Genomic DNA, 26,625 nt, shown 5'->3' with positions numbered 1-26,625 from the left:
AGAAAGTTAAATACCAGTGATTGTCGGAAGCGGAATTTCAATTTATGGCTTGAATTTTGTTTAAAAGATTTTCAAATATTCGACCGTTGGGAAAAAATAGAAGCACGAAGTTTACAAATTCATAGCTCTGCACCAACAGATATCGCGGTTCCGTAGACGCCTTCTATTAGATCATTCATAGCGGACAAATTCGACATGGACTTTCACATCTTACGTGAATTTGTTACGCTGGTTACATGGGTTTCGCAAAAGCTGTATTTTGATATTACTAAATTTTTTTTATCATCCTGTGTGACATATCAATTTTGTCCGCTTTAGACGTACTATTAGATGCAATTCACAGAATTGTATTATCCTTCTTCGCTGTTGAGTTACGGAGTTGTAAACTTGATAGTTCCGTGTTATGAAATTTTTCGATTTCTGCCCATTTTGAATAAAAAATTGACGACCTAAATCAAAAACTCGAAACCAACAGTCACTAGACTAAGTTTTCTTTTTAATGTAAGAAACCTTGTCAAATCTGGTGCAGTGGCTGCCGAGAAAAACGAATTCTCCTTTTACATGTATTTAGATAGGAGCACCCGAGCTAAAGCTCCCTCTTAAGGACTTCCCATACGAGGCAGGAAACTTCCTAGGGATTCTGCCGTCATACCCAATGGAATTCCTGACGAGTGATTCGTTAAACTACGGCATTCTCTGGCGCTTTAGGGATTCTTGCAAATGCTTGCATACAATAAACGATGCCGCAGCTACCGTGTTGCGTATTCCGGTTTGTCAGGAAGTCGCCTGGAAATTCGGTTTGTCTGCTTTGCAACTAACATACCATAGCAAAGCAGCGACGAGATACCAGACTAAGTATGGCAGGTTTTGGTGCACGGCGCAGCAGACGGGCTGGGTGCAAAAAGACGCATCGTTATCGTTATAATTGTAGTTCTCGAAGCTTCGCAGTATGGGATGAGGCGGGGAGCTAGGATCCTTTGTGCACATGTGAGAGCGTGGACGTCGTTGCCGTGTTTCTCCTGGCTTTCTGGCGTGGGTGTGCGTGTGTGTGTGTGTGTGTGTGTGCAACAATCCGCCAACGCAGCACAGGCGGAAAATGAACAACGTTTAAAGAACTACACTTCTCTTTGTCAAATTCAAAATATTTATTAATAAGCATGTTGGAAATGCTGGAAGACATTGACGTCTGTGTGTCTTTACGACCTGACCACCGAATTACCCTTCACCGGTTTGACTGCCCGCATTTAGTGGACACCGGCTTCTCGGAGGGTGTGAGACTACTGGCAAAATAAATGGCGTAGTGCCCCAGGTTTACGGGGAGTCATAGCGCAATAAGCAAATAAACGTGTCACATGCCTTCGGGCCAGGTCTCCGAGTGGTTCCCGCCCCCTCTTGATCTTCAGGCAGCGCTTTTGCTTCTCGAAACAGTCGCAGCTGCAGCGCCCGTCTTCGTACAATCGCCGTGAGAATGGTTCCGGACAGTTATGGCACCTGTGGGGAGAGAGAGAGTTCCAGATGACTCGCAGATCTATACTGGAGTGAAAGACAACTTGGAGGTGGGCAGATTCGCTTTCAAGCAACAGTGAACAGAAGCACTAAGTCAGCTTAGACTGGTAGAGTACTCTCGTGAAACTCCTATTTGCGTTTCTCCGGCGGGAAACGGAAAAGAAACATGGCGTTGATTGCTCACTAACAAAAATGAAGGCCAAACTTCCCCTCTCAATTTCCCCTTTGAACCATAGCGCCTATTGCGTCATTTTTCTGTCAGGAATTTCATTGAACTTTAGCGAGTTCGTGCCGTTTTTGGGCAGGAAAATCTGCAGAAGCTTTGTTCGCGTACATTATAGGCCAATTTAACCTTTCTTTCTTAACTGAAAGCTTATTAGCCCTGAGGAGATAATATCGAAATGCGTCACATCCTGCGGCACTTCGGCAGATATTTCGTCGTCGGCGCTTGTCTCAGCTTTACGCGTCTTTTTCAGATTTTCAAAAATCACGCTAACGGTAACGAGAGCTATCCAGTATTCCAGAAGTGCAATCCACTAATCAGTGCGTTCTTAGTGCCCCTTTCGTAAAAATGCAAATTAATAAATCATCAATTTAACGCATCCACCACCATCACCACCACCACCACCACCACCACGAACATCGCCGTTTGCTGCATCCACGCGCAAGCTGTAGCTAGGGTCGGTTGTTCAGTGTAAGTAAATGTAAATTGAGCGAAATATTTCGTAATAAATAGAATTTCCGCCAATTTTTTGCTTGCTCCTCAAGTGCTCCTCAACTCACTGGCCAAACATCGTTGGTCAATCCTCTGCCCTCTCCCCCGCCCCCCACACCCCCGTTGACCTGAAATATTTATTTCATCTTTCATTCTAATAGACTGTCTCATCATGTCAGGCATATCGCTAGGCTAACATACCCAGTTCACATTAATGTTTCTCCCTCTCTCTCTTTGTCTGAGGCGTCGATATGTGTTTCACTTTTCCTTTTATTTATTTATTTATTTATTTATTTATTTATTTATTTGTCAGACAGATACCACGTACTGGATTGTACGATTACTAGCTCGAAGTTTGTAAAAGCTACCGCTGCCACCTTGTGACTGCGCATGTTCGAGACACGAACGCGAATAATGCTGTTCTGTCAGCAGTACCGGAAAACACGGTGAACATCCGTTACGACAGGCGAGAAAACGAAAACGCTGTCTCATGTGCCAGCCCGAGTCGTAATTACGAGTGCATATGGAACGTATATTTATGGAACCGCGGAAAAAACCCAAACTCAATGGAGGCATTCGGACGCATAGCTGCGTGAACGCGTACGGGCACGACGAACGGTGCAGTCACACGAATACGAAGCGGAGCACGCGAGCACGTCCAAGGAGCGCCATCTGTGCGCGCCTGTGGCTGTTCACCAAGCCGGAAACACGCTATAGCTCGTGCAATGACGGAGTGACGCAGCAATATTTTGGCTATGTCACTGCGATGTAGACTTGATGTGCGCGTCGCTAGTGCATGGGATGACTCAGCATGCGATAGGCTTCACGGCCAAGTGAGCCCGGCTTTGCGAGAACTTCGAGAACACGCACGCACCGAACACCACTGCGCCATGATGCAACAGGACGTGTCTCTCCGTTGGTGAACGACCAGAGGCGTGCACAGCTCACGTTCAGTGGTGCTCTAGCCTATGCCATTTCATATTACTGGCAGTGACGTGTGGGAAATGCTTTGCCGGTGATTCGGGGGCGGGGGAAAGGGAACGCACTTGACCGGCAGCGCAGAGGAGTAGGAAGAGGGGAGGGGAGATAGGTAGGCCGCATACTAACAGATACATTTCGGGGGGTGGGGTATACCGTGATTACGCGCACCTATAGAGTAGCAGGCCTGAGCTTGCTAGCTAAGGCCGAACTCTCTGCCTTTCTAATAAATTAATACATCTCAGGTGGTAGGAGGGCGGCACGCATTTGATCGGGAGGGGAGAGGGGCAGGAAGCTTGGAGGGGAGTTAGGTAGGTCGCATATTAACAGATGAATTTGGGGGTTGTGAGGGGGGGGGGACACGCATTTGACAGGTATCAGAGAGGGGGGACGCATACCAACAGATATATTTCGGGGGTGGGACAGGGGAACAAACATGACCGGAAGCTGAGAGGGGGAAGAAGAGGGAAGGGGAGCTAGGGGGTTGCATACTAACAGATAAATTTCGAGAAGAGGGAGGGGGGGCACATGCCCGGTGCGCCACCCCCTGGCTACGCCACTGGTTACTGGTGAATATACATGTACTACAGGCTACATAACCTTACGTTCGCGGAATGAATAAAGAAATACTGAGTTTGCGCAAATTCTGTGCATGCAACCTCTAAAAAGCTACTACTGGTTCACAATGCACTGCCGACTTCAACAGCGAATGGTAAGCTCCGTGCCCCGCGAAAATTGTTTGCTTCTGTTTATCCGTAAAATTCCGTATCTGATAGAAAACAACTCTCCACAACCAATAGGCTCCTTGAGTTGCAATAATCCTGCTGAATGTTACCCGTTCGCTGATTTCAAATTAGAATGCGAAAGCTATGCTGTCCTTTACATACACACCTCCACACGCGTTCACTGTCCCCTTAGGACAAACTGCAAACCATAGACGGCGTCTTTTTCCTTAGAGCAAAAGTCTGCGGAGCCAGTGCGGCACCTCCGTGTTCCGTGACAGTCGCGGAGTCCCCAGCGAGACGCCGACACCGGGAAAGAACTACCGTATGTTATTCCGCAGCCCAAGTGTCACGGATGTTACCACTTTCCTCCCAATTTGACGCCCCCCGCGCGTACAGGAAGGCAAGCAAGCGCCGGACCACGGGCCCCCACCTCAACCGGCCCGATCCGTCCCAAGCGCGGCGCCCAGAACAGCAGTCCTTCCGAAAAAAGCCGCGAGAAGATGCAGTGTCCCGATCATATTGACGCCATCTATCTTGTCGTAGCAGCCAGCCATCCGGCCTCAAACTCACCCCCGCACCGCTCGGCTCTTCCTTCGCGGTCGAGCCTCGCCCAGAATACCTAATCGGTGATGCCTCTTTTGCGGTTGCCCGGAGTTGTGGTTGCTGTTGTTGTGCGGCGGCGGCGGCGGCGGCAGTGGCGGTGGTGGTGCGCCCAGCAAAAGCAGCAGTTCGGGGGGAGGGAGGGAGGCTGGGGGGGGAGGGGACCCCCTAAGTGGCCGTTCTAAATTCGGTGGGCCACCCCTGTTTGGGAAAATAGAGTTGGGAACCGTTAGGACACGAGCAATCTGCGGTGCAACGACCCGCGTCCGCCGCGCCGCGCGCTGATCGAGAGCACCTCCCGCGCCACGAGATGCGGCCGCGCATGTGTCGGCATTGCATGCGCGGAACGCGCGCGTGCCTCGGCCGGCGAGACAATGCGAAGCCGTGACCACCGCCGCGCCTGGGAGCAACGGGCCTTAGCGGGGCAAGGCGAGCATAGACAGGAGCCAAAAGGAAGTCGGAGGGGGGGGGGGGGCACGGACGTACGCTGGGGGGGTTAACAAGCAGAGGGCACTCTTCCCAGGGGGCACATTAGGCGGTGTAATTGAGGCCTATTTATTAAGCACCCATTGGTGGGCGACGAGTAAACGACCGCGAAAACGGAAAGGTCGCACCCAGTGCCTCAGGTATACAGCGCTGACGCTACGCGGCATAGGATTGCGCGGGCCGCAGCTAATGCCTTTCTTCCTTCCTTTTGCTTTCGCCAGTCGTTTCGAAATAGAGGGGCCGTGTTAGCAGGGACCTCCACCTGTCCGTTTCCGTTTCTCATTTCGGTCATGCGGAGAAGTCGATTGCAACGGCCAGGGGAAGACGCACTTCGAGTAACAAATGGGTTGTTACGGACGCCACAGCTGTTACGAGTGAAGTAATATCGTTCGACAAAAGTCCTTTGTGGTTGGAGAATACGGCCCGGATTTTTTGATGTTGTTGTTGCCAATTTTGCTCGCTCTTGTAAGCAATAAATAACGCGAAACGGGCAAACAACATTCTTGACGAAAGACTCACCGTGAAAAAGAAATGGCGGACCTATCTGTTTCTCTGATTTGTTACACTTTTGCCAATAGCGTTGGCAGCGCGGAGGAAGCGGCTGAGGGAATGACTGCTTCCGCTGAAGGTCTGGCAGGTAAACTCAATTGGGAGCGCAAGAGACTGTTGCGTCAACTTTTCTTCAAGCCGGCCTAAGCACTTTTCATGACCGCGAGCGCTGGGCGTCGTTGCTTAACAACACGGCAGACATGAAGGCACAATCTTGTTGGGGTAAATACAGCTGTTGCTTTCACTCTCACTTTTTTTTTGTCCGCTCATTGTTGCCGACAAAGGCAAAGTAAATAATAAACTGATATTTTCGATAACGGAACGATCGCTTTAAAGAGGCGCCACACTATTTTCAACCCTGCGTTGCTTATATCCCAGTAATTTCTGTAAATAAGTGCTTACGATGACTTGTCATTGTCATCATTTTATCGTTAGCACTTGTGAACTCGCAAACTCTATGCAATTATATAGACCTGTGACTAATCCTTGCGATGTTTACACAGGAACTGTCAACAGTAAACGTTTGGCAGCGAAGTCATAAAGGTACGATGATAGCCATCTAAGATGGCGGTATCAAGGGCTGCATAAGTTATTTAGCGATAACCCTGACGCATCATACGGCCACAGTATCCCGGCATCGCGTCTGGTACTACTGTGCTTGAGTAAACCTGCCTCTTACAGTACTGTACACGCTCACTGCAGCTGCGCACATATTGGATGACGTATCGGGACCGGAATAATTATTTATTATAATTGAGTTAGGCTTGTGTTGAAGCTAGTTTGAGTAGAAGTGAGGGTAGACAGTACTGATTTATTTTCTATATTTAACAACGCAAGGGCAACGGGTTGCATGTTGTCAAAAGTTCCACGAAAGTTCCTGGTAGAACTGGTAGAGTTGCAGTCACTGGTCAAGTCAAGTCGCTGACGGTCAATTGACGGTACGAAATACTTGCAGGCTCTTGGTTGATAATGAGACCGATAAAATGTTCCAACGGCTGCTTCTAAAAAAAAAGGGGAGAGCGAGACAAACAGGTGCACAGCATACTTCTCGCAAAGTATCAGCATAGGTGTTCTTAAACGTCATGCACTGCTCCAGAACAGCTCTAAGCTGGGATAGCATTCGTTCAATGTGGAGAGCAGTGCAGACGACGGTGCAACAGACACGTTCAAACCCGATTATAACGAAATGGTGCATGTGCTAAATATAGTTCGATATATCCAGTATTTCCATATATCCGAACCCAGGTATAACGACCGTTCACGATGAGTTATGCGCGGGTATAACGAAGCTACGGCATAGTGCTTAAACACTCCACAGTGACCTGCTCCTCTCAGCCGCATGTGTAAGTAGGCCAGCAATTCGACAGGATCTAGCTCTCTATTGCGTTATTCGGCGTATCACACCCTACCCGGTTCCGACCGAACATTCATCAAGCATCTTCGTTCGTATGGTCGAAAAATAAAAGTACATACGCTCCAATAGTACACGCTGAGAAAAGAACCTGCAGACGGTTTTATGACACAGGTTGTAGAGGCTTGGAGTTTGATATATCCAATGTACAGTTGTTATTAGGAATTAGTATTGCCTTAATATCGCTAAATAAGTCTTGCGTGTTCAATATAGAGCATAATTCGCTGCAACCAGATTTGTTTTAAGTGGGTTTGACTGTGTACGAACAGGCTAGATGCGTTTTTTTCTCTCCTGTTCTGGTTTCTCCCGCCGTTCACGCACTCTGTTCGTCATGTTGTCGTCCAGTTGGCCAGAAGAACTTTCGTCGAACCCTCGACAAGGCTTGCCCGATCTCGCCGCTGCGTCTCTCCTGCAATAGCTCTGCACCAATGTACTTATGAACTCTGCGCGTCACGCTCGCCCTTCACCGGACCCTTCCCTCGTGAAGCGGCTGCTCACTTGAGTGGTCCCGAGGGTAGCTCCTCGTGCATGCCCGATCCGGCGGCCATGTCGGCGTCCTCCGACGAAGGCGCGTGCAGCGAAACCTTGTTGTGCTCGCCCGAGTGATGAGCGATTCGCGAGGGCCTCGCTGCTGTTCGCGGGATGTCGTTCACCGGCTGGCACTCGCACTCGGTGTGGTTCGGGAAGAGCAGCTTGGTCACCGAGTTGCGGAGGGCCACCTCGCCGCCGTTCTGGTTCTGCAGGTGGATCGTCTGCGCACCGCGAGCAGCGTGAGATGACGGCGGGTTATCGAAGCGCGAAGAAATCAGTAGGCACTGATACGGTTTGGAGTAGGGACATTTGGTTGAGGCGGGTGTAGATGCAGTAAGAAGGAGTGAAGGCAGGTTAACAAAAAGAAAGAGTAGACATATTCTTGGGCTCTCCCTGCCTAAATATTTCCGGAGGCTTTTTTCATCTTTCTGGCACGGAACCGGCCCAACATGGACTCGTTTATGATAGCTCTATGACACCAACAAATCAAGGAACTTTGCTCGGACGTGGCCAGACATCCCGAGTCTGGCCAGACAACCGGACAATGAAGCGAAAATACAGTGTAGTTTGCTTTCATTTTTAATTTGTTTATTATGATTATTCCTTTACTTATTTCTTGTTTTACATTTCACTGATTGTTGTTATTCGTTAAGGATTTGAAAATTCATTTTCTTCTCTTGGTTTTGATGGGAATGGAACCATTTGTGCATTCGCAGGAAGAAGCTGTCATTCACGTTTTACTTTCTTTGCTAAATACATGAAAGAATAAAGCCGGAAGAACCAAAAAAAATTTTCTTGTCGTTTCATGGCAGCTGAAACTTTTTTGAGAAGCTTTAGCACGTGTTCGGCCTTGTAGTGCATACTGATATTGTGAAAAAAGTGTTCGTATTTGTTTGTTTGTTTGTTTGTTTGTTTGTTTGTTTGTTTGTTTGTTTGTTTGTTTGTTTGTTTGTTTACTTATTTCAGTTCTACAGTAGTTCAGTACTCGTGACGCCATTGCATTAGCTTGCCCATTGCCATTTCTTGTTCTATTTTTATCTCTAAGAACTGAGACGAAATATTTTTAATTCAGCTTGTTACTTCCGCCCTCGCCATGCCGATCTTACATCAAACCTAGCTATATCTATTAGAATGTGCACACAGTAGCATGTTCACCGATTTGATCAGGCCCTTAAAAACACGACATGGTATGACTTTCTTTTTTCTTTTCGGAAAAGCACGATAATGCTTGTCTCTACAAACCACTTTTGGTTTCTGTACCCGGGCAGTAGATACGTCATGACGTCGTAGAACATTGGATCGCTCCGTTCCCGCTATCGCTGCGACTGTGACAGGCGAGCTATGCCAGAAGCGCGCACAGCTCTTTTGTTTATTTTTTTTTTCAGAAGTAACTTCATCATTCCTAGTCCTATTGCTACACAACATCATCAAAGTTTGATCTATGTCATGACATCACCGCAATATCAATTCGCCAGGTTCGGCATTTAGAGACAAACATTAATTCCTGATATTTAGGAGATGTTGGCGCCTTCAAGAGACACCGGCTCCTACTTTTCACGTAGGATAAATCTATGATAAATTTGAAATAACAAACTGGTACTGAAAAAGAGAATGCTAACAAGAGCGAAAAAGTTAGAGAGTCAGGTGACGCAAACCCACTAAAACAGTGCACCAAAAAAACCACACAAAACACACTAGAACGTAAGGTCAGCTCACGACGTATCGAATTAATATCTTTATAAGTCCTTCTTATGCGCGGGAGAACGGGGTGGTACACTTTCTACGACTACAAAAATAATGTGTCACGACTGATTCAACCTGCACAGGTGACAAGCACTCACGTAAAACATCCTGAGGCTTATAGCGCGTTAAAAAGACAAGGACGAAAGTGAGACGTGACACACACAGGCGCTAAAAGTGTCACGTCTCACTTTCGTCCTTGTCTTTTTAACGCGCTATAAGCCTCACGATGTCTTACCAACAAGCCCAAATCACTGCTTGACTCACGTAAAAGTGTAGGGTGACCTCCTGCACGGCCCGGGGCACGCACTGGTACTGCTCGCTGTCGCAGCATCCGGAATCGTCGCCGCACCGGTGCAGGATGGTGCACCGAGGCAGGTACTCCTTGCTCGGGTCCGAGTAGAACTCCTTGACGTGCACGACGCGCGTGCGGGGCACCCGGCACCGGGCCGTCGTCCGAATGCGCAGGAAGTGCTCGTTGGCACTCCGGACGTCCTCCAGCTCTGAGGAGGCGAGGCACAGTATAAGAGCAATCAGGCACCATATACCATCCGGTCAGTCGAGACGCGGGAAGTGAAATGCTCCCTGAGAAGAAAGTGGCAATCGACAACCCTTCCAGCGATAGCTGAAGCTCCTTGTCTTCTATTCACTTCCACTTTGTGGAGCTCCCGTGCGCCATGATGATGGATACGTGTACACTCTGCCTATAGAGAACACATATTTTGGAGGAGCGAGATAATTCCTGAAAGTGCAGCTCTTGAAAGTGGAACAGGGCCGCAAGCACTCGATCGCACGGGTGGAGTAGTGAGCACGTTTATTCTCTATATACCACAAACAGCCAACATTGTGACCCCCGGAGCAATCGTCATTATCAGTTTTAGATTTCCGGTACTAGCGGTTGCTTTCACGATGGTACAGATCGGCACAACTTTCTTTCTTTCTTTCTTTCTTTCTTTCTTTCTTTCTTTCTTTCTTTCTTTCTTTCTTTCTTTCTTTCTCCTTCGTTCGCTCGTCCATTCTTTACAGCGTGGAGAAGACTTCAAAACGCATTTCGGCCCGAAGCGGGAAATTCTATATTGGATTGGATTGGAGTAAACTTTATTTATGCCTGCAGTTCGGCGTTCGCGCGCCCCGACGAGGGCATACGTCATCTACGAAGTTACTCGGCGCGGGTCTCCGCTCGCCGTTGCCGGCTCGCTGGGTCCCTGCCTTTCGGTCGCCTCGAATACCTGCTGGACGGCCCAGAGCTGTTCGTCTCGGTCGTAGCTCTTCGCGGCTGCCTCGAGCCGCGGTGGGAGGGTTCTTGATTATGCATCTTCTGGATTTTTAACGCAGTCTCACAAGATGTGCGTGTAGTCTGCGGTCTCCCTCCGGCAGACTCTGCACTTATCGGTCGGATATGTCTCGGGGTACATGCGATTCATCATTCTCGGGCTCGGTAGCGATCCGGTCTGGAGCTGTCTCAGTACTACCGCCTCCGCTCGACTTAGCCTCCGGTGCGGGGGTGGGAGAGTCCTGCACTTACTTTGAGAACGAACGTTATACGCTGGCAGATCGATCCCTGATGGCCAAAAAAGTTCGTTATGCCAAATGCTTCTTTTCTTCTAAACATTCGCTAAGGTTAGGCGCAAAACAAAAGAAAGAAAGAAAAAGGAAGACACCAAGGAGTATCACGAAACGAGTTTTAATTCAGCACGAAAAGTTGAATCGCACGAAAAGTGGAAGTCCACTGCTCACTCGACAGTGCAAGCAGAAGAGCTGCTGGTCACGTCTCTGTTAGATACGAGAGATTGTGCGTATACATTTCTTCGATCTTGCTATACTGAAACAACTCCTTCAGTCGACCGAAACTTTCCTGTGGTCGACGATAACAAAGCGAAGTTTACTGAACGTATGAGACAGCGTTCTGCTTTAAGTTGAAGTATCCTCGTTCTCTGAACAACAAAGGAAAAAAAATATTTAGAAGACGAAAACTAGAACACAACAGCGCCATCTGTATGGCATGTGCAAGCTTATCGAATCCGGCGGCTTTTCGTATAGACAGTTACTGCAAACGTCTGCGCGCTACGGGAGTTGGCCGCTTGTTTAGACGGGCTCAGGGCCTGTGCAGCGCGGAGAGAGTTTATACCGAGGCGGAGTGTATACGATCTCTTGTGCTCTTGCTTTGCAAGCAGGCAGGCGGCACGCTTTGTTAAAACGCTTTCAGAACTGTATTTAGCTTTACGGTCATTCGTGCCATTTTCTCCGAAAAGCGGCGAGTCGCTCGATACGATCTCGTTTCTCGCGACGCGTAAGTACGTTTTTCCAAACTTGGATGCCGAAGTAGACAACTTGGAAAGCGGCCTTCGAGATTCCCCTCACTGGGCTGCTTCCAGTTTGCATCTTCTGTTTCGGGTACGCGCGATTTGGTTGAAAGCCGCCGTAAAACAGTTGGAAAGCGGCTGACGTCCGTCTTTATTTTTTTGTGTTCTATTCTCTGTGAGCCGCGCTGGCACTCCGTGAAATAAACGAATGGCCGTGCGGCTTTAGCTGATAACCTAGATCTCGCTCTCGTTAAACGAACTTTGGCCGAATTCAGGCCTGGGGTATCAGGTTGCTTTATCAGTTGCTGCGAAATCTTCGCTCGCACGATGGATTCACTAGAAGCTTCCCGCGCATGCTACTGGGACTCTGTGATTGAGGGACATGCGGCATTGTTTAATCTTGGCTGACTAATCAGACATCAAGGAACCGATCTAGGGCTAGTACGCCGTTATCGCAACAGCGTGGAATATAGAGGTATAAGTTCGACGCAATAGATATGTTTTAAATGACGTTGTTCGTAGCACTGAAGATGCATTACCGATATCATGAACGCAAGGCGTATACTAATTTCTCGTTGATAGCACTCCGGACAGAAGCGGAGTTAGCGAGACTTTGATCGCACGTCATAATCTGAGCTACCCTATATGTACCTATCTCATCAAATTTACCGTTGAAAGAGCAGGGTACACTCTTGTCGAAAACAACTCGCGAGTGCAACTGGTTTATTGTCCGATTTTCAGCTTGCATAGCTGTTTTGCTTGCTAGCTTTTGGCTGGTTTCAAACGTTTCTAACTGGTTACAAACGGCAAGTTAACAACCATGCAGTTCCACGATTTCAACGTTTTCACCTTGTATAACCCACAAGACTTTAATCTTGCACCGATACGTCATGCGCAACGGCATGCACAACTAGCGAAAAGATAGAAAAATAAGATGCGAGAAGTATACAATATACAAACGGTCTGGGAGCCAACGGAACAATAAAATGTGCTCTCCAGTGCTCTTTACGCAAAAATGCGGATGGCAGCCTGCTGCGCCGATGAAAACAATCACCGCCACGACCGTCTGCGAACGGCACACCATATCAATTCTTTCCCCTGCAACCTTCGTTACTGAAGAGCCACCACAATCGCTGTCTCGCTCTCGTGCGAACTTCACTGCCAACCCTTCCACCTAGACCTTGTCAAGTCTGACAACTCGCCCGAGGAGACCAAACAGTACTTGCGCTGCCTGTAGGCACGAGTACAGCTGCTCTGAAGTCAGCAGCTGGCAAACCTTTGTTCCAGTCATGTTTTCGGCGGCTAAGCGCCTGGTAAAGCCCGGGCTGATAATTCGCGCATTTTTCCTTGCCGCGATGCCACGCCCACGCCGGTCCTCCCGTTTTGATATTCATCGCTCAAGCGCCATCACTACCGTTCTTTTGCTTGTCGGGTAGACTCCGGCGTCGAGCCTGCTGCCTCGACCTTGTCAAGAGTGACAGCTCGTGGAGGGTTCTGCATCTAGGCGGGGGAGCTCATGCATGCCGGTAAGGACAGTTATGGTCGAGTTAGGATGTCGTAGAAGGGGTCCCAGGTCTGTGCAAGGGCACTTATAGAACAGCTGCTCTCACATCAGCAGCTGGCAAATTATTGTTCTGCACATGCTGACAGCGCCTTAACAGCATACCGCGCCGCTTGTAACTGCGTCGATAGTACTTTCGTTATCGTTTTTTCCGGCCCGAAGGCCAGAGTTAAGCCGGTGACACTCTGGGGCTACACAGGCGGGAGCAGACGCGCTGTGATGGATGGAAAAAACGAGCTCGGGCCAGCGTCTGGCGAGAGTGCCTCGTAACAGCGGTTGGCACAGACGTTTCAGTTTGCTAAGCCGGCGTCAGCTTGTTAAAATCGCGAAATATAAGAACTCAAAGTTATATGCTGGTAACAAATGCGAAGTTCTCACTGCGAAAAGGAAAAATAAAACTAACCTGCGGCGTGCGAGAAAAAAAGAAAAGCTCCATCTCACCAGCCCTGAGTCAATAGGGAGTTTTAGAATAGGGGCCCCAATAGTTTGGGGCCCCAAAGAGCTTTGCGGGTGTTAGCATTGGGGCACGTAGGAGTAAAGAGCTTTAGAATAGGGTTTGACGTTTACGGATAGCGTCTTGCGTTGACAGTGCCACTACGGCGTCAAAGAAAAACTATTAGATATAATTAAATAAAATATACCATTTTATGATAGGAATAATAATTTTTACTTGCGTGTATTCGCGTTTAATTACAATTTAGAGGTTATTCTCTGTAAGCAGCAAACAATTAGTTGCGCTTAGTTTTGAGCAAACCAACTTTACTAGCCTTCACAAGCCAAGCTTAGCTGTGTTAGGCCTACGAGCCATAAAATCCACAATCGAATTCAAAATCAGCGGCGTCTAATGAGTCAATCTTCACAATACACGCTAGTTGAGAGAAAGCGATAACCGCAGTCACTTCTCCTAGCTTGCGAACTTCACGCGTTACCGCGAATCGAACCTAGTTTTGTGCTAGGTTAGAGCCGTCGCTTCGATGGGTGCTGCCATGTTTTCCGACGCAAAGCTTTTGGGGCCGCTATTTGGGCTCCCGCTAAATCGGTGAAATAGCGTTCCCAACGCAAAACCCAAACGGAGTTTGCGTCTTGCGCATGCGCAGTGGCTTCGACGCTATTTCTTTGGGGCCGCAAAACGTTTGGGGCCCCTATTCTAAAACTCTCTAATGACTATAGGCTAAGCAGCTTCTCTAACAATTCGCCTAAAAACCTAGCAACACCAGTATTACAACCGAGCGAATGTTTACGTAAGCACTGTTTCAGAGTGGTATACACTTTAACGCCACTGTGAACTGGTCAGTAATTGTTGTCCATTTGTGCCATTGAGAGCGGGTAAATTCATCCCAAGTGGCGGTTTGGGTTATAGAAGATATCGTGAAATGTGTAGTTCAAAATGCGAGAGGAGATAGGCGACCAACTTTTGCGTGCTCTTAGTGTATTAAGTCGCCTGTAACGCGAATAAGCGGAAAATTTTTAACGTTTCTTGCGTGTAAGGGTAATAAAGAAGGCATATTTTCCTTCCGAGCATGGAGTGTTGGTGTTTAATTCGTTTTGTAAAGCAGGTTATTCTTTCAAGGTTTCAACCAGTGGACACAAATACTGATGGCGACAAATTACTGAGAACTGAATTAAACAACCTGTAAGACAGCACGCACTGCTGAGAAGTTGACCCAAAATACTTCCACAAGAAGGGACAATTTATCTACCTGGTAAGACGTCCATTTTAAAGCAGCAGCGCGACGTAGGCGACCTACCAAGATAAAAGATAAAAAGTCACACGCACCAAAGATATGGTGCGCCACTCCTTCTTCTATTACTTTGGCCTTCCTTAAGAGCGCGGCTTTAAAACTATATAGCTGCCATGTCATCCATCGCACATATGTATCTATATCCATCGCACAAGACTTCACCTAGTCAGCTTTTTATCATGATGATAAAGAAAGCGCATAAAAGGTTAACTTTTCAAAACCACAGGACCATCGGTGTCAGATATGTGATTTCCCGCAAAAAGGAAAGCAACATTTGTAAACGCCAAGTGTGCAACGCGGCCTGCCAGGCTCCTCGCGTAGAGTTGCAAGCAAGAGAACGGGCGGCCACTGCGCCACAGAATTATCAGGCAAAACTATCTTCTCGAAAACATCGCCGAACGCGCTAGGTTACTCATCACTCAGCCTTTCTTAATGGAGGCGTGTTCTCTATACTTCTTATCCATGTCACGTACGCTCGTAATTTGGCGCATCACTCGTAATACGATGCGTCCGGCCGAGCAATGCACTATCGCGCCCATCGAAACGGCCCGCGGAATCAGAGCATCCCAGGCGATTAACGCTTGACAAAAGTGTATTCTGGCGCTTCATGACGACGACGGATGTCTACGTGCGTCAAATCTAGCTTATGCGCAACGGCGTTTCTCGAAAAAGCTGTGAACATCACATCTCGGAGGCACGCATAGCAAATACGCGAAACCGACGACTCTGTTCCCCCGTTGGGCGTTGCCTTTTAAGCGCACGTTTATTTAATCACGTGATTCGTGCAATTTCTTTTGCCAACATTGGGTCATATTTACGCAGCTACAATGAGCTCAATGTGTCAATGTTTCTTTTTTTTTTCAGCGCCGTCGATTCGACTAATTACGGAATACTTCTGTATTCACATGTGTATGTATCCTTTAGTTGAATTAATCGACACGTCACCATGGCCAATACTGTTTTCTGCAGCACGAGCATCGTGCAGTGGGAGATGAATGCTGTGACGCCGGACCATCCCGAATATACGAGGAAGATACGTTCCAGGTTGTTGCAGCTATAAGCCTTTCCACTTATCCAGGCGTCTGCCAAAGATGACGTAACCTCAGTCACAGCTATTCATAGGAAGTTGATCGCCCTTGCAAAATCTAAAAAGAAAGTCTACAGATCCAACAATAATAGGTGAACGTAATATGTATTTTGCATTTATGCTGAAATACCCAAGTTTGATTTGTATATTTGCTGCAACAGCAACAACAGAAATTGCATCACGCCTTTTGTGAGAGGGGAGGCCTCACGAAGAAGCACTTCTATGTGCAATGACGTGCGGCTAGTCAACGATCGAGTGATTGAGGCACCTTGCGAGAGCACGGGCGTGACGCGGGGTTCCCGTATCCTGGCCTCGCGGGCGTCCCTGGCGCTGTACAGGAGTCGCACGGTGTCGGCATAGCTGCTGCTGCTTCCGCCGCTGCGGGCGTCACCGGACCGGGACGGCATCGCGCTGCTGGCAGGAGCCGGTGCCACGGGGCCGTGGCGTGTCACTCCGAGCTGGAACCACATGAGACAAGAGGAGAGAGAAGGGTTCGGTTACTTGTGCTGATGGCTTCACGAGCGCTTCAGTATTAAATTAGGCCACTTCGCGCAAATCTATCTATCTATCTATCTATCTATCTATCTATCTATCTATCTATCTATCTATCTATCTATCTATCTATCTATCTATCTATCTATCTATCTATCTATCTATCTATCTATCTATCTATCTATCTATCTATCTATCTATCTATCTATCTTTTAAGCTTTCAAGGGTCACTTGAATAGATATTAGTAGTGTAAACTTTATGTTAGGGGTTTTGGGTGGTGGGTGGGTCTCTCCAGGTCTCTGTAGCTCGCTGGGCTTGAACGAAAAGAGCACTTCGGCTCTCTAGATCTTCGCTAGCAAGACAAGCCTCCCACTGCCTGTTACTCGTCATTTGCGCCGTAAGGGGCGAATTGGAACTTGGAGGCCGTAGTTTACACGTTGTTAAGAACGGCCAGCTGCAGTGCAAGTTTGCCAGCCATTTACGCCAGCGGTGGCAACCTCATCTTGGAACGCCGCCGCCAACCTCTAGCCACGGCGTGACTAAGTCGACTTTGTGTCGGGAACAATGCGCGCATCCTCCACTCTCCGTCGCTTCAGCTAGGATGCGTTTGACGAAGCAGGCTTTGTGCTGAAACCGCCATCGTTACGCTCTAGCCTTGTCGCCGTTGTGACTGAAGGAGTTCGACGAAGCAGGCTTTGTGCGCAACACGACAACGCGGACCTGATCTGCTACGGGTGGGGGAGTTGCCGCGGGAAAGCCGACGAAGGCTCCTTCCCACGCGCCGACCAAGACGCAAGACAATGTGCTACCCGGGAGCGCTACCCGGGCGGCTCCGAGTTCTACGAAATTCGTGTGGTGTCGATTTCGGACCGTGAACATGTGTGTGTTTGTGCGCGTGTGTGTGAGCCCTCATCCTCCTCCAAGTCGAGAGCCTGCCTCCTCCAAAGGGCGGTCATCTATAATGACGTCGAACTATGACGTCGAGCGGAGTGCATATGAGCAGCGATTGTCGGCTGCTAGTGTGCGCTCGTTGTCGTGCTCGAAATGTACTCGTGAGCTGTGTGCTCGTAAGCTGTTTGCTGTATGTTCGTCCTGCGGGCTCCATTTGGGAGTCACGCTAGACATGTATCTCATGTTCAACTGTAAATAACATGTAAATAAATCCTGCTCTCCTAAGTCCCGACGAAGAGCCAAGCTCCTTCCTACAGCTACGGCTGCCAAATCTTATATCTGAATGGCAGCGGTGAGATCGGCCTACAGGTCGTAGATCGTCCGAAAACTCTAACAAATAGTGGCAGCGGTGAGATCGTCCGACGAATCTTACAACGTCCACGTGACGTGGGCAAGAGTTGGCTGTTCCCCGCACAAAGTATCACTTGAGTGAGGCTCTTAAAGTTAACTAAGAAAGCCGCATCGCTGTTGCGATACTTTGCCACAGTACCAGTCTGTGCTCTCAGAAAGCATCCTTTACGTTCCGTTACAGCGGTCAAGCTTGTCCATAGCGCGATCTTGTAAACTGGAAACGCTTTCCTTGCATGACGGTCAAATCAGTTGATATTTTTAGCATTCCTTACGATCTTTTGCAAACGTACACATCTTTATTCACGACATGCACGACGCTCAACCCGGCCCATACTCATTTTGTTTAGCATATACCCGAGGGAAATAATTCAATATGTTTGAGGGACTTGACATAGGGTTAGGCGAATGCGTAAACATACCACCTTCTTTCTTTCTCTGAAGTTTTCAGTGCCCATGCATTTTACAGCCTGGTCAAGGCTTCTGGAGAAGCAGTTAGATATAAGCCAAAATTTAGAGATGGAAACTCACATATTCATTGAGCATGGCATATAAAAACAACGCATCACGCCCCACGCCATCTTCTAGCACCCTGATGGTCCTAATGAAGAACCCTTCGTCGAACTTTAACTCTAAGGCCAGGCCTAAGCACGCCGGCACGTTCTGCAGCGAAGGCAGCAATGCAGCGTGGTTTTCAAACATTTTTTTTGTTTCTGTCGAGGCTGCACTCAGCGCACGAGAACACAGAAATCGCGGACACAAACAAAGCATCTTCAGTAAGCGACGCAAGGGGTGCGCCCAGCCGGGAAACTCTTAAATGCTCTAACGGATACCCTCAGGGCGCTCCTGAAAACGCGCCATTAAGACTTCACTGCCTAATCAGCCAGCACTGCTTAACCGCACGCCGTCTGCAGCAGCAGGACCAGCGTAGCCCCGAAACAAGCGACAGAAGAGAGAGCCGGGGCGCGCCGCCGAAACCGTAAACAGTGGCCCGCATCACGACGCTCGGCGCTCGCGGCGCAGATTAAAATCTGGCGCGAACAGCGCACGTGCGTCGGCGCCATGCTGGGAGTTCCTCCTGCGGGCGCGTATAACGGCCCTCGGAATCTGGCAAAGACGGCGCGGGACAAACGGGCGAACGGCGGGGGATCACCCCGCCGCTGCAAACTTGGAAGCACGCGGCGGCCATGCGGTGTTTACGGCAAACCACCGAAGCGAGAGAGTGCGCCGACAGTATACCAACGGCAGCAGCAGCGAAACCCCGGGAGCCGCTTTCTCTTCTCGCCGGAGCCTGCAAGATGTAAACAAATTGTCGGATCCTTATACCACGGCGCGGCAAACCTGGCCGCATCGAGGGCAAGGAGAGGAAGAGGAAAAAAGAACGCGAAGAGAACAGACACGGCAGCACAACCTCTGGCCTCCTCTCGTGGACCACTGTGAAGGAGAGAACCAAGTAGAGAGCAAGGGGAAGCCATCTCGGCTTTGATTTACGGCGATCAGTGGTCGCTCGTAGACATGAGAACGCTTTCAGTGAGCTCGCGTTATCTTGCTCACGCGAAATTGGGAACAGAAAGCGCGCCAAGCGCTGGGGAGAGCAAATAAATTGCGTACGTTCTGTTGCAGAGTGTCTATCGTGGAAATAACTTGGTGGTTTAAGCACGTCGGCTCCATCGATTCACTGGGGATTCCCGCCCAATGAAAGCGTCAAGCGAAACAACGAAGAAACCAAAGTTGACATTTTGACAGCCACGCATACATGGAACGCATCTTTCAAGAGAACAAGGGACAACGAGCTTTTCAAGCACAGACTGCAGTGATGACCTTCGTGTATCGAGCATCTGGTCATGACATTAAAATATGCATCCCGAGATCTCGTATGCCGCTTGGCGACATAATAACGAGAGCATAAGGACAAAGTGATGTTCGCGCGAAAGTGGGTGATACTGCACCAATAAATTACCCAGAAATGCTCATGCCGAGCGCTGTTCCTCGTTGTACCGGTGCCCAGAGACTTCCAGTGCATGGAGACTGCGAAACTTTATTTTTCTCGCCGAGTGAGTTTGGCGTCTATTAAATGGCAAAGTGCGCAGCACAGGCTGCGCCATGCAACTGGAAATTTTAACCTCCGAATACTGACCTTATTCTGCGGCTGCGAGGATCTGTTCCCTGCGTCTGACGAGAACGTACGCATGAGCAGATGCATACGTTATTGAAATGCATAGCTCCTAAATGGACTCGCAAATTTTACACAGCAGCTTGCAGATTTCGGAAACGTTAACTCTATACGCATAGTCTGGGTGTATAAGGGGGAAAGGCAAACGAGCTTTAGCAAGACATTTCTCTCTTATTGCTTCTGTTTTTCTTGTTCATTGCTATGTTATTATTTCTGTGTCAAGCTTTCTAATACATTTATGAGAGCCATCCGTCGAATTTTAGCCAGCGCACTGAGTGGCTAAGTGCCACAGCCTTTAGGGTCATCCCAATGATCAAGCTTTGTTTTCCTTGTGGCCTCGAGCCTCAATCTCTCCTTGTCCAAGGCGTCCAGCGGTTTCATCCGCCTTCGAAACAAAGGGTTGCCCACTGTGACCACACAAAAAGCAAGAAAACTGTGTTGTGCATCCAACGGGTTCTCTTCCTGGACCAGTGACCGATCAACCCCAATAAGCCAGATGGAGGAAAACTCTTTTCGGCACAGCGACAGCGATGAGAAAGTGCGGGTCATAGGGCGCGGGGGACACCGCGGGTTGACAAACGGCACGACGCGCACAAGAGCCGACCGCAGACAGACAGGAAAGCCTCCGAACAGAGACGTCAGGAAGAAGTGGTGAGTTGTTGCGCCGGCCTCCATGTAGTGCCTATGCGCGTGAGTGTACGTGCGCGTGTGAGCGAGCTTATTTATCAGCTTCGATGGGAGAAAGACTCAGAGATTTTATACCATGCTCGGCATCCACCACGCCGCTGTACGACATCGTCAACGTTTGACGGGAAACGATGGAGGTTCATTTGCTTTGAGGTTTAACGTGATGCTTGCGTGGGAGTTCTCGAAGAGAAATAAACAGAGAGGGAGAGAGAAACACATCGAGTGAGTGCGTGCGTGAGCGCACCGTATGTACAGACGGTGCACAATACGACGCGTTAGTTATTCCAGATGGTGCGATTATATTATCAACGAACTGCAAAAGACAGTATTCGTCAATCAAAACAGCCGAAGCAACTACGCAAGTGACACGTTCTCTCGCAATTTCAGTTGCAGAGAGAGAGACAGAGAAAGAGAAACGAAAGAGAGAATGATGGGTGGTTAACCAGACACACGTTCATTTTGCTACCCTGCACCGAAGAAAATGAACACAGTGACGAAAAGAGAGAGAGAGAGAGCGCGCAGTTTCACGCTCATTTGAAGGAGCGCACCGAGCGCACAAACGTTAGCAGAGACCTGCTCACTTGAGGTACTCCAGTAACGCTTTCGCTGCTTTCTGCGTCCATGGTTCAAGGATCTTCATTTTCGAAAATGGTTTAGCGTCCAGCCGATTTAATTCAGTGAGCAGAGGTCCACGCGCGACGTCGTACCGGGGACAAAGACACAAAACGTGTTCAATAGTTTTTTTGTTTTTCCACAAATTAGGATCACACGCGGAGACAGAGATACGAAAGGGAAGAAAAGCCCGGGAGGTTAGCCAGTGTGAGTACCGGCTGTGTATCCTGAGCCGGGGAAAGTGGTAAAGGGAGTAAAAAGTTGAAAATTGCCACTCCGAGCCAGAGGCGGCACAATTATGCCACCTCATAACGGGAAACCTTTTTTATGGCACTTCTACCTTTAGGGAGTCATCAAGCTTATGTCGATGATACCTCGGGAGGTTAGGAGAAGGCCGGCATTTGTGTGTCGTTGCTTTGGCCATGAATTGGAGTTTGCTTGAAGCATCGGTTCTGGATAGGATACTAAAGAAGCCCCCAGCACACCGATCGACCACAGATCCGGTTCCGTACGTACACGCTGTGGGTTCCGGGCATTCCACAAAGACTGAAACTCGCTATGCCAGCTAGTAAGCCCCCGAAGCTTCAAATCAACACCATCAAAAAACATTCAGCACATCTCCGTCTAAATGGTCGTCCAACTCTCCACGCCAATATTTCGTAGTGAAGCAAGCTTCGACTAACATCCGTTCGCTACAGCGCGAAATCCGGGCTCAGCGCTTAATATACGTTGCGCATGTTTAGTCAGGCAATAAAAGAAAAAGAAAAAGAAGAAAGAGAGAGAGAGAGAGCGAGATAAAACCACGTGCACGCTTGTTGGTAGCGTCGTTGATGTATACGCCCGCTCCTAACTTCTCACGGCCAAAATATCGATCCAGCAGTGAATACCACGCACTCGGTGCATTGCTGCAAAACCATCAAAATTTCGCGCGACGCCTTTCCAAGAAAACTAACTGTCCTCGCCGCCCACGAGGAACGCGGGCCGTGCTATCTGGCGGAGAAGGAAACGTCGCTACGGGCGCTGCCGCCTAAACGCATCCAACATCTGTACTACGGGGGTCGACTTAAAAGTAACCTCAGCGAAAGAAGAAATAAAACAAAGAAAACGCAGGAGCAGTTCAGGGGCAAGTTATTGCGCCAGCTCTCACTACCGGTACGTGCAAGGAAGAAGAAACCGCTCTTTCCAGTTGAGTCAATGGATTTGCATACTCGTTATGCTCGCGCTCGTGCGCGCTCACTCGCCATGCGAGTCGGCTTCATAAACCGCCGACTTTACTACGACGCCCGAGGCGTACACGGGGTCGGCGGGAGACGAGTGCGTATACCCCTGCGAGACGCTCGACCCGAGAGAGCAGCAGCAAACCGGCACGGGATGCTGCAGCGACGACGCCTTCGTGAAGCCCGTAAAAGGTGCGCGCGACGCGGACCATTAAAACTGAGCAAGATCGGAAAAGGCTCGCGCGTGGCTCGGCATCTGCGTGACCTCTTGTGCGTCCATATACGTGCCCCAGGAGGCGTCGCCGTCGTCACAGCTGGCGCCAAACAGCACGCACCGCCAGTGCCGACATAAGAAAACCGTGGCCCCCTTTCATAACATAGGCCTTCTTGTCGCTCGAAGCAGGCATACGCGAAGCCGCGTCACTCGGTAATGACTGGCGTATATCTTGATCGTCGTCACGGGTAAGAGGAGGCTCCTCATCCCTTCCTCCCGCCAAGCCCGTCTTCTACTTCTCCAGCTCGCACTGTTGTTGTTCTCCATTTCCTGCTCAAAGGGCGGAAAAAACAAAAGAACAGGAGGAGCCCGGAGACGGAGCCGTAAAACGCCAGCAAAGCGACCGGCCTCCGGCGCGGCATCACCAGCCAGATGAGACCACCCGTCTGTCCGTGCCTACTGTGTAGTATATAGTATGTGAGTGCGTGCGCGTGCGTGGGCGTCCCACAGCCTCTCCCGTTAGGCCGCCCCCGCTATTTCCTCTATTTTTTCTTGCATTTCGTCGCTTTGCGAGATCGAGGAGGACGAAGGTCGATGAACCGCCTCCATTCCTTCGAGCCCCGTCCTTCTAGAGTTTCCGAAGCTGCTGCCGCCGCCGCTGCTCCTTCAACATCCACGTACAGTCCCGAGAAGATGCCCCATGTAAAAGAAACTATCCCGTCCCCGACACTCCCGACACCACCACCGGCGCCACGCGTCTATACAACAGACCCATGAAATCCCAGGCAGATTAGATGACGTCAGACGACCTCTTTCACGATCGATCTTCGCGTCTCTCGTAACAAGCAGCGAGGGGGTGCGGGGGACACCGCCAGGACGCCCGAGATCACGACGTTGACACAACTATCTGTCGATCAAACTCCTTCTTCGCTCGACCGCCTTTCAGCGACGCCTGTGTGCAGTATGGTGCTGGGGCTATCAACACGTCAGGCCGCGCGACAGAAACGGGACAACGGCCCTGGATGCGGGCATCTTGCTGTCGCTTCGCTGAGAGCACGTCGTGAAGAATGCCAAGCAACGGGCGTAAATCTCTCTCCAGAGTGTATATACCTTCTCCAATTCGCGACTGACACCGCAGAGTCGCGAGGAGCAGTTCGTTGCTGAAGGGTTCTCCCTCCTTCGCCCCGCATGAGTCGAAAAGCCTATCGCGCGACGGGGTGCGAGACCACCCGCGACGGTAGCGCCTCGCTGCAGATGTTTGTTTGTTTTAAATACTCGCTGACTCAGTCTATTTCCTTCTCCAGTACACTGCTCCTCGCCCGCTCTGTTTTCCAAGGACTCGAGATCTCGGCAGGCCCCGCCTACGCGTTTTTCTCCATATTCATCCTGCTCCCCTCCTGGGCGCAACGCGTTGAGGCCGGTTATCGCAGCCGTTATGCACGCTTCAAGAAGCATAATCGTTTGCTTAGTGAGGTCACGCAGGTAACTCAAAGAGGTCTAGATTTTAGGCTGGTTTGGCGGTACATGCATACTGATAAGCGGAGCGAGCGTACCTCGTTTGTACGAAGCTCAAAAGACACTGGTCTATATACTAGAACGCGCTTGGCGCGTGCTCTGGACGGCGCTGGCGACGTTAGCAATAACGCGTGGTACGAAACCGGCCGCCTGTGATCGTGCACGGCTGCGAGATGCCTTGCCTCCGCTCGCCGCTGCTTGTCGGCTCGTGCTTTCCGAGCTGCTTTGGTCGTCGGGAGTGCGTTACAGATGAGTGTCTGCACACACGTAATATTGTTTGTTGCGTCCAAGTTTGAACAAGTCTAATGCACTTGCAATGCCTATGCAAAATGGGCCAGTTATTCTTACGTAAAATGGTCTTTACTTTTCTAGCTACGCAACAAGTACAATGCATCTGACAATTGATGATAATCTGATCAGAGCGTTTAATTAAGCATTTCTGTGAAAACCTAATCACCAGCCATCATTTAACTCCAAAAGTCAACACATATGTTGCACGCAAAAACTTATGTCTCTCTCAATATTAGCCCTTTGCGTCGATTCATTTCAGTCATTTGTCCGGAACTTCGACATTAACAATGTCCGCATCATGCTGCATAAAACCAACTCCTGGTCACATAATACCAGAGTCCGAGGACGTCGACCGACAGCTTAATATGGTGGACTGGGCGGAGAAGGCCAAGCAGGCCCAGGGCCTTACTTGAGCCCGATCCCTCAGCCACGTCCCCCTTTACCCTTCCCCCTTTCAATAAAGTTTACCACCACCACCACCACCACCAGAGTCCCGTTATAAGGGTATCAAGAAGATTCTCCTATCGGGCTAGTATTCCAGTCACACGTGCCCGCGCGCATGTGAACTCATTTAAACTCATTTGTTTTGACGTAACTCTGCCAATACGTACGCTTCCTTTGTTCATGATTTACCAATAATAGAAATCATTCGATATAGTTATTACTCGTAGAATCCTAAACACGTCTTTTTTCTATTTTAGTTTCTTTTGATATAGTACAAGAATAATATGTTGCACAGAAATCGCGAAGGCATAACAGCTTTTTTACAGCTCAATAAGCCGCCCACCTTACGTCACGCCACCATCATCACGCATGCCACAGCGCACCAGCCATCAACTCCAAGTTTCTCGTCCTCGAACACGAACTGTCACTTTTCAATCTTCATTTTTTTCCTCGAGCTGCCAAGGACTGGAACGACCGAACCTTCAATGTCGCTGCCATCACATGTCATTCATAATTTCTAGAAACTGTTCACACTTGTATTTCAATGTAACACACTGGCTTTTCTTGTGTCCACATGTTAACCACCCCTTATTTAACACCCCGAATGGGGTCTTTAGGGTAACAAAATGAAATGAAATGAAATGAAATATGTGTGCATATAACACAGCACCATTACCATAGTCTTCGCAACAAATAATACGGCCATTTACATGAGAGCTTTGTTAATGGAAAACATTTGAATGCGCATAACAAGGCAAGTGGCTCCAGACGATGCTTTTGACATCGTGCATACTTCTGAAGCAATGATCCCACGCGAAATGTCAAGGCGAAAGTGACTGATATATAGGCGACATAGCTTATTTCAGTCAGACACATTTCACATGAACCTTCGTTATTGATGGCGTAACCTGCTTTCCTTCTTTCAGTATTTTCTTTTTCTTTTTTTTTTCTTTTCAGTGACACCAGGGCGCGATGCCAGCTCGACGTTCCATTTGTATTCAAGTCTGGGCTGTCATGTTTCCGGTGCTTTCCTCGAGCCTCAGATGATCGAGGGCTTGAAAACCGACGCGACTTGCTCGACACCGTGGCTTTGGCTGAAGTTTTGGCTTCTTGTGCCACATTTTTTTCCCCATATCCTGCTTGCAGTCTATATGCTGTACTTGTCGGTTTACGCTGAACTGACGCGACGCGACGAAGCGTTTGGTTTCAGATCTATGAAGTGAAATTTTCCCGTTTTTCTTCGGCCGTCATAATGCATAATTATTGAACAATGATTAGTAAACCACTCTTTCTACAATACCTCTGAAATTTTTAAAAACATTTATTTAAGTGTTTCTTGCATTCAGAATATAGAGAGCGTGGAATCAATTATGCGTGTTGAGGGGTTTGTAGGCATTTTTCTTTCCTAAGAAGCTCACAAATAACGAACGAGGACTACGCTCTCGACATTACGCGCACATAAGAAATCTACCTCTCACTAACGCCCCTGGAACGAGGCGTCTGAGTAACTCAACTCAGCTTCTGACATGCATGTGCTGGTCGTTGTTAGTTGCCCATTCCATGGCCATCTCTGGAAAACTGATACCTAGAAGTACCAAGCAGCTTGCCAAATAGCGTTTAAACTACATAACCATGTTCTATTCCTGCTGCTCTTCTAATGACACCATAAATGCGATTTAAATATGGGCATTTCGCTAGCCACACCATCTGCTACAGGTCCGGCAACATTTACGTAGCTATAAGAGT

At 49.0% G+C, this 26,625-nt stretch overlaps 1 protein-coding gene across 2 annotated transcripts in view; it reads right to left on the bottom strand.

Moving 5' to 3' along the window:
• Positions 1-26,625, bottom strand: part of LOC142578756 (uncharacterized) — a 194,958-nt gene that overhangs the window by 7,891 nt on the left and 160,442 nt on the right. For both annotated transcript variants that reach the window (XM_075688304.1, XM_075688303.1), the window contains exons 2-5: positions 16,203-16,392; positions 9,509-9,744; positions 7,469-7,722; positions 1,357-1,491 (exon numbers count right to left, since the gene is read on the bottom strand). In XM_075688304.1, the coding sequence (XP_075544419.1) occupies positions 1,357-1,491; positions 7,469-7,722; positions 9,509-9,744; positions 16,203-16,392 (815 nt within the window). The remainder of the gene's footprint in view (positions 1-1,356; positions 1,492-7,468; positions 7,723-9,508; positions 9,745-16,202; positions 16,393-26,625) is intronic.

This window comes from Dermacentor variabilis, chromosome 4, assembly GCF_050947875.1.
Source record: "Dermacentor variabilis isolate Ectoservices chromosome 4, ASM5094787v1, whole genome shotgun sequence".
NCBI lineage: Eukaryota > Metazoa > Arthropoda > Arachnida > Ixodida > Ixodidae > Dermacentor > Dermacentor variabilis.
The sequence above is the reverse complement of the archived record's forward strand: the minus strand, read 5'-3'. Positions and strand labels throughout refer to the sequence as shown.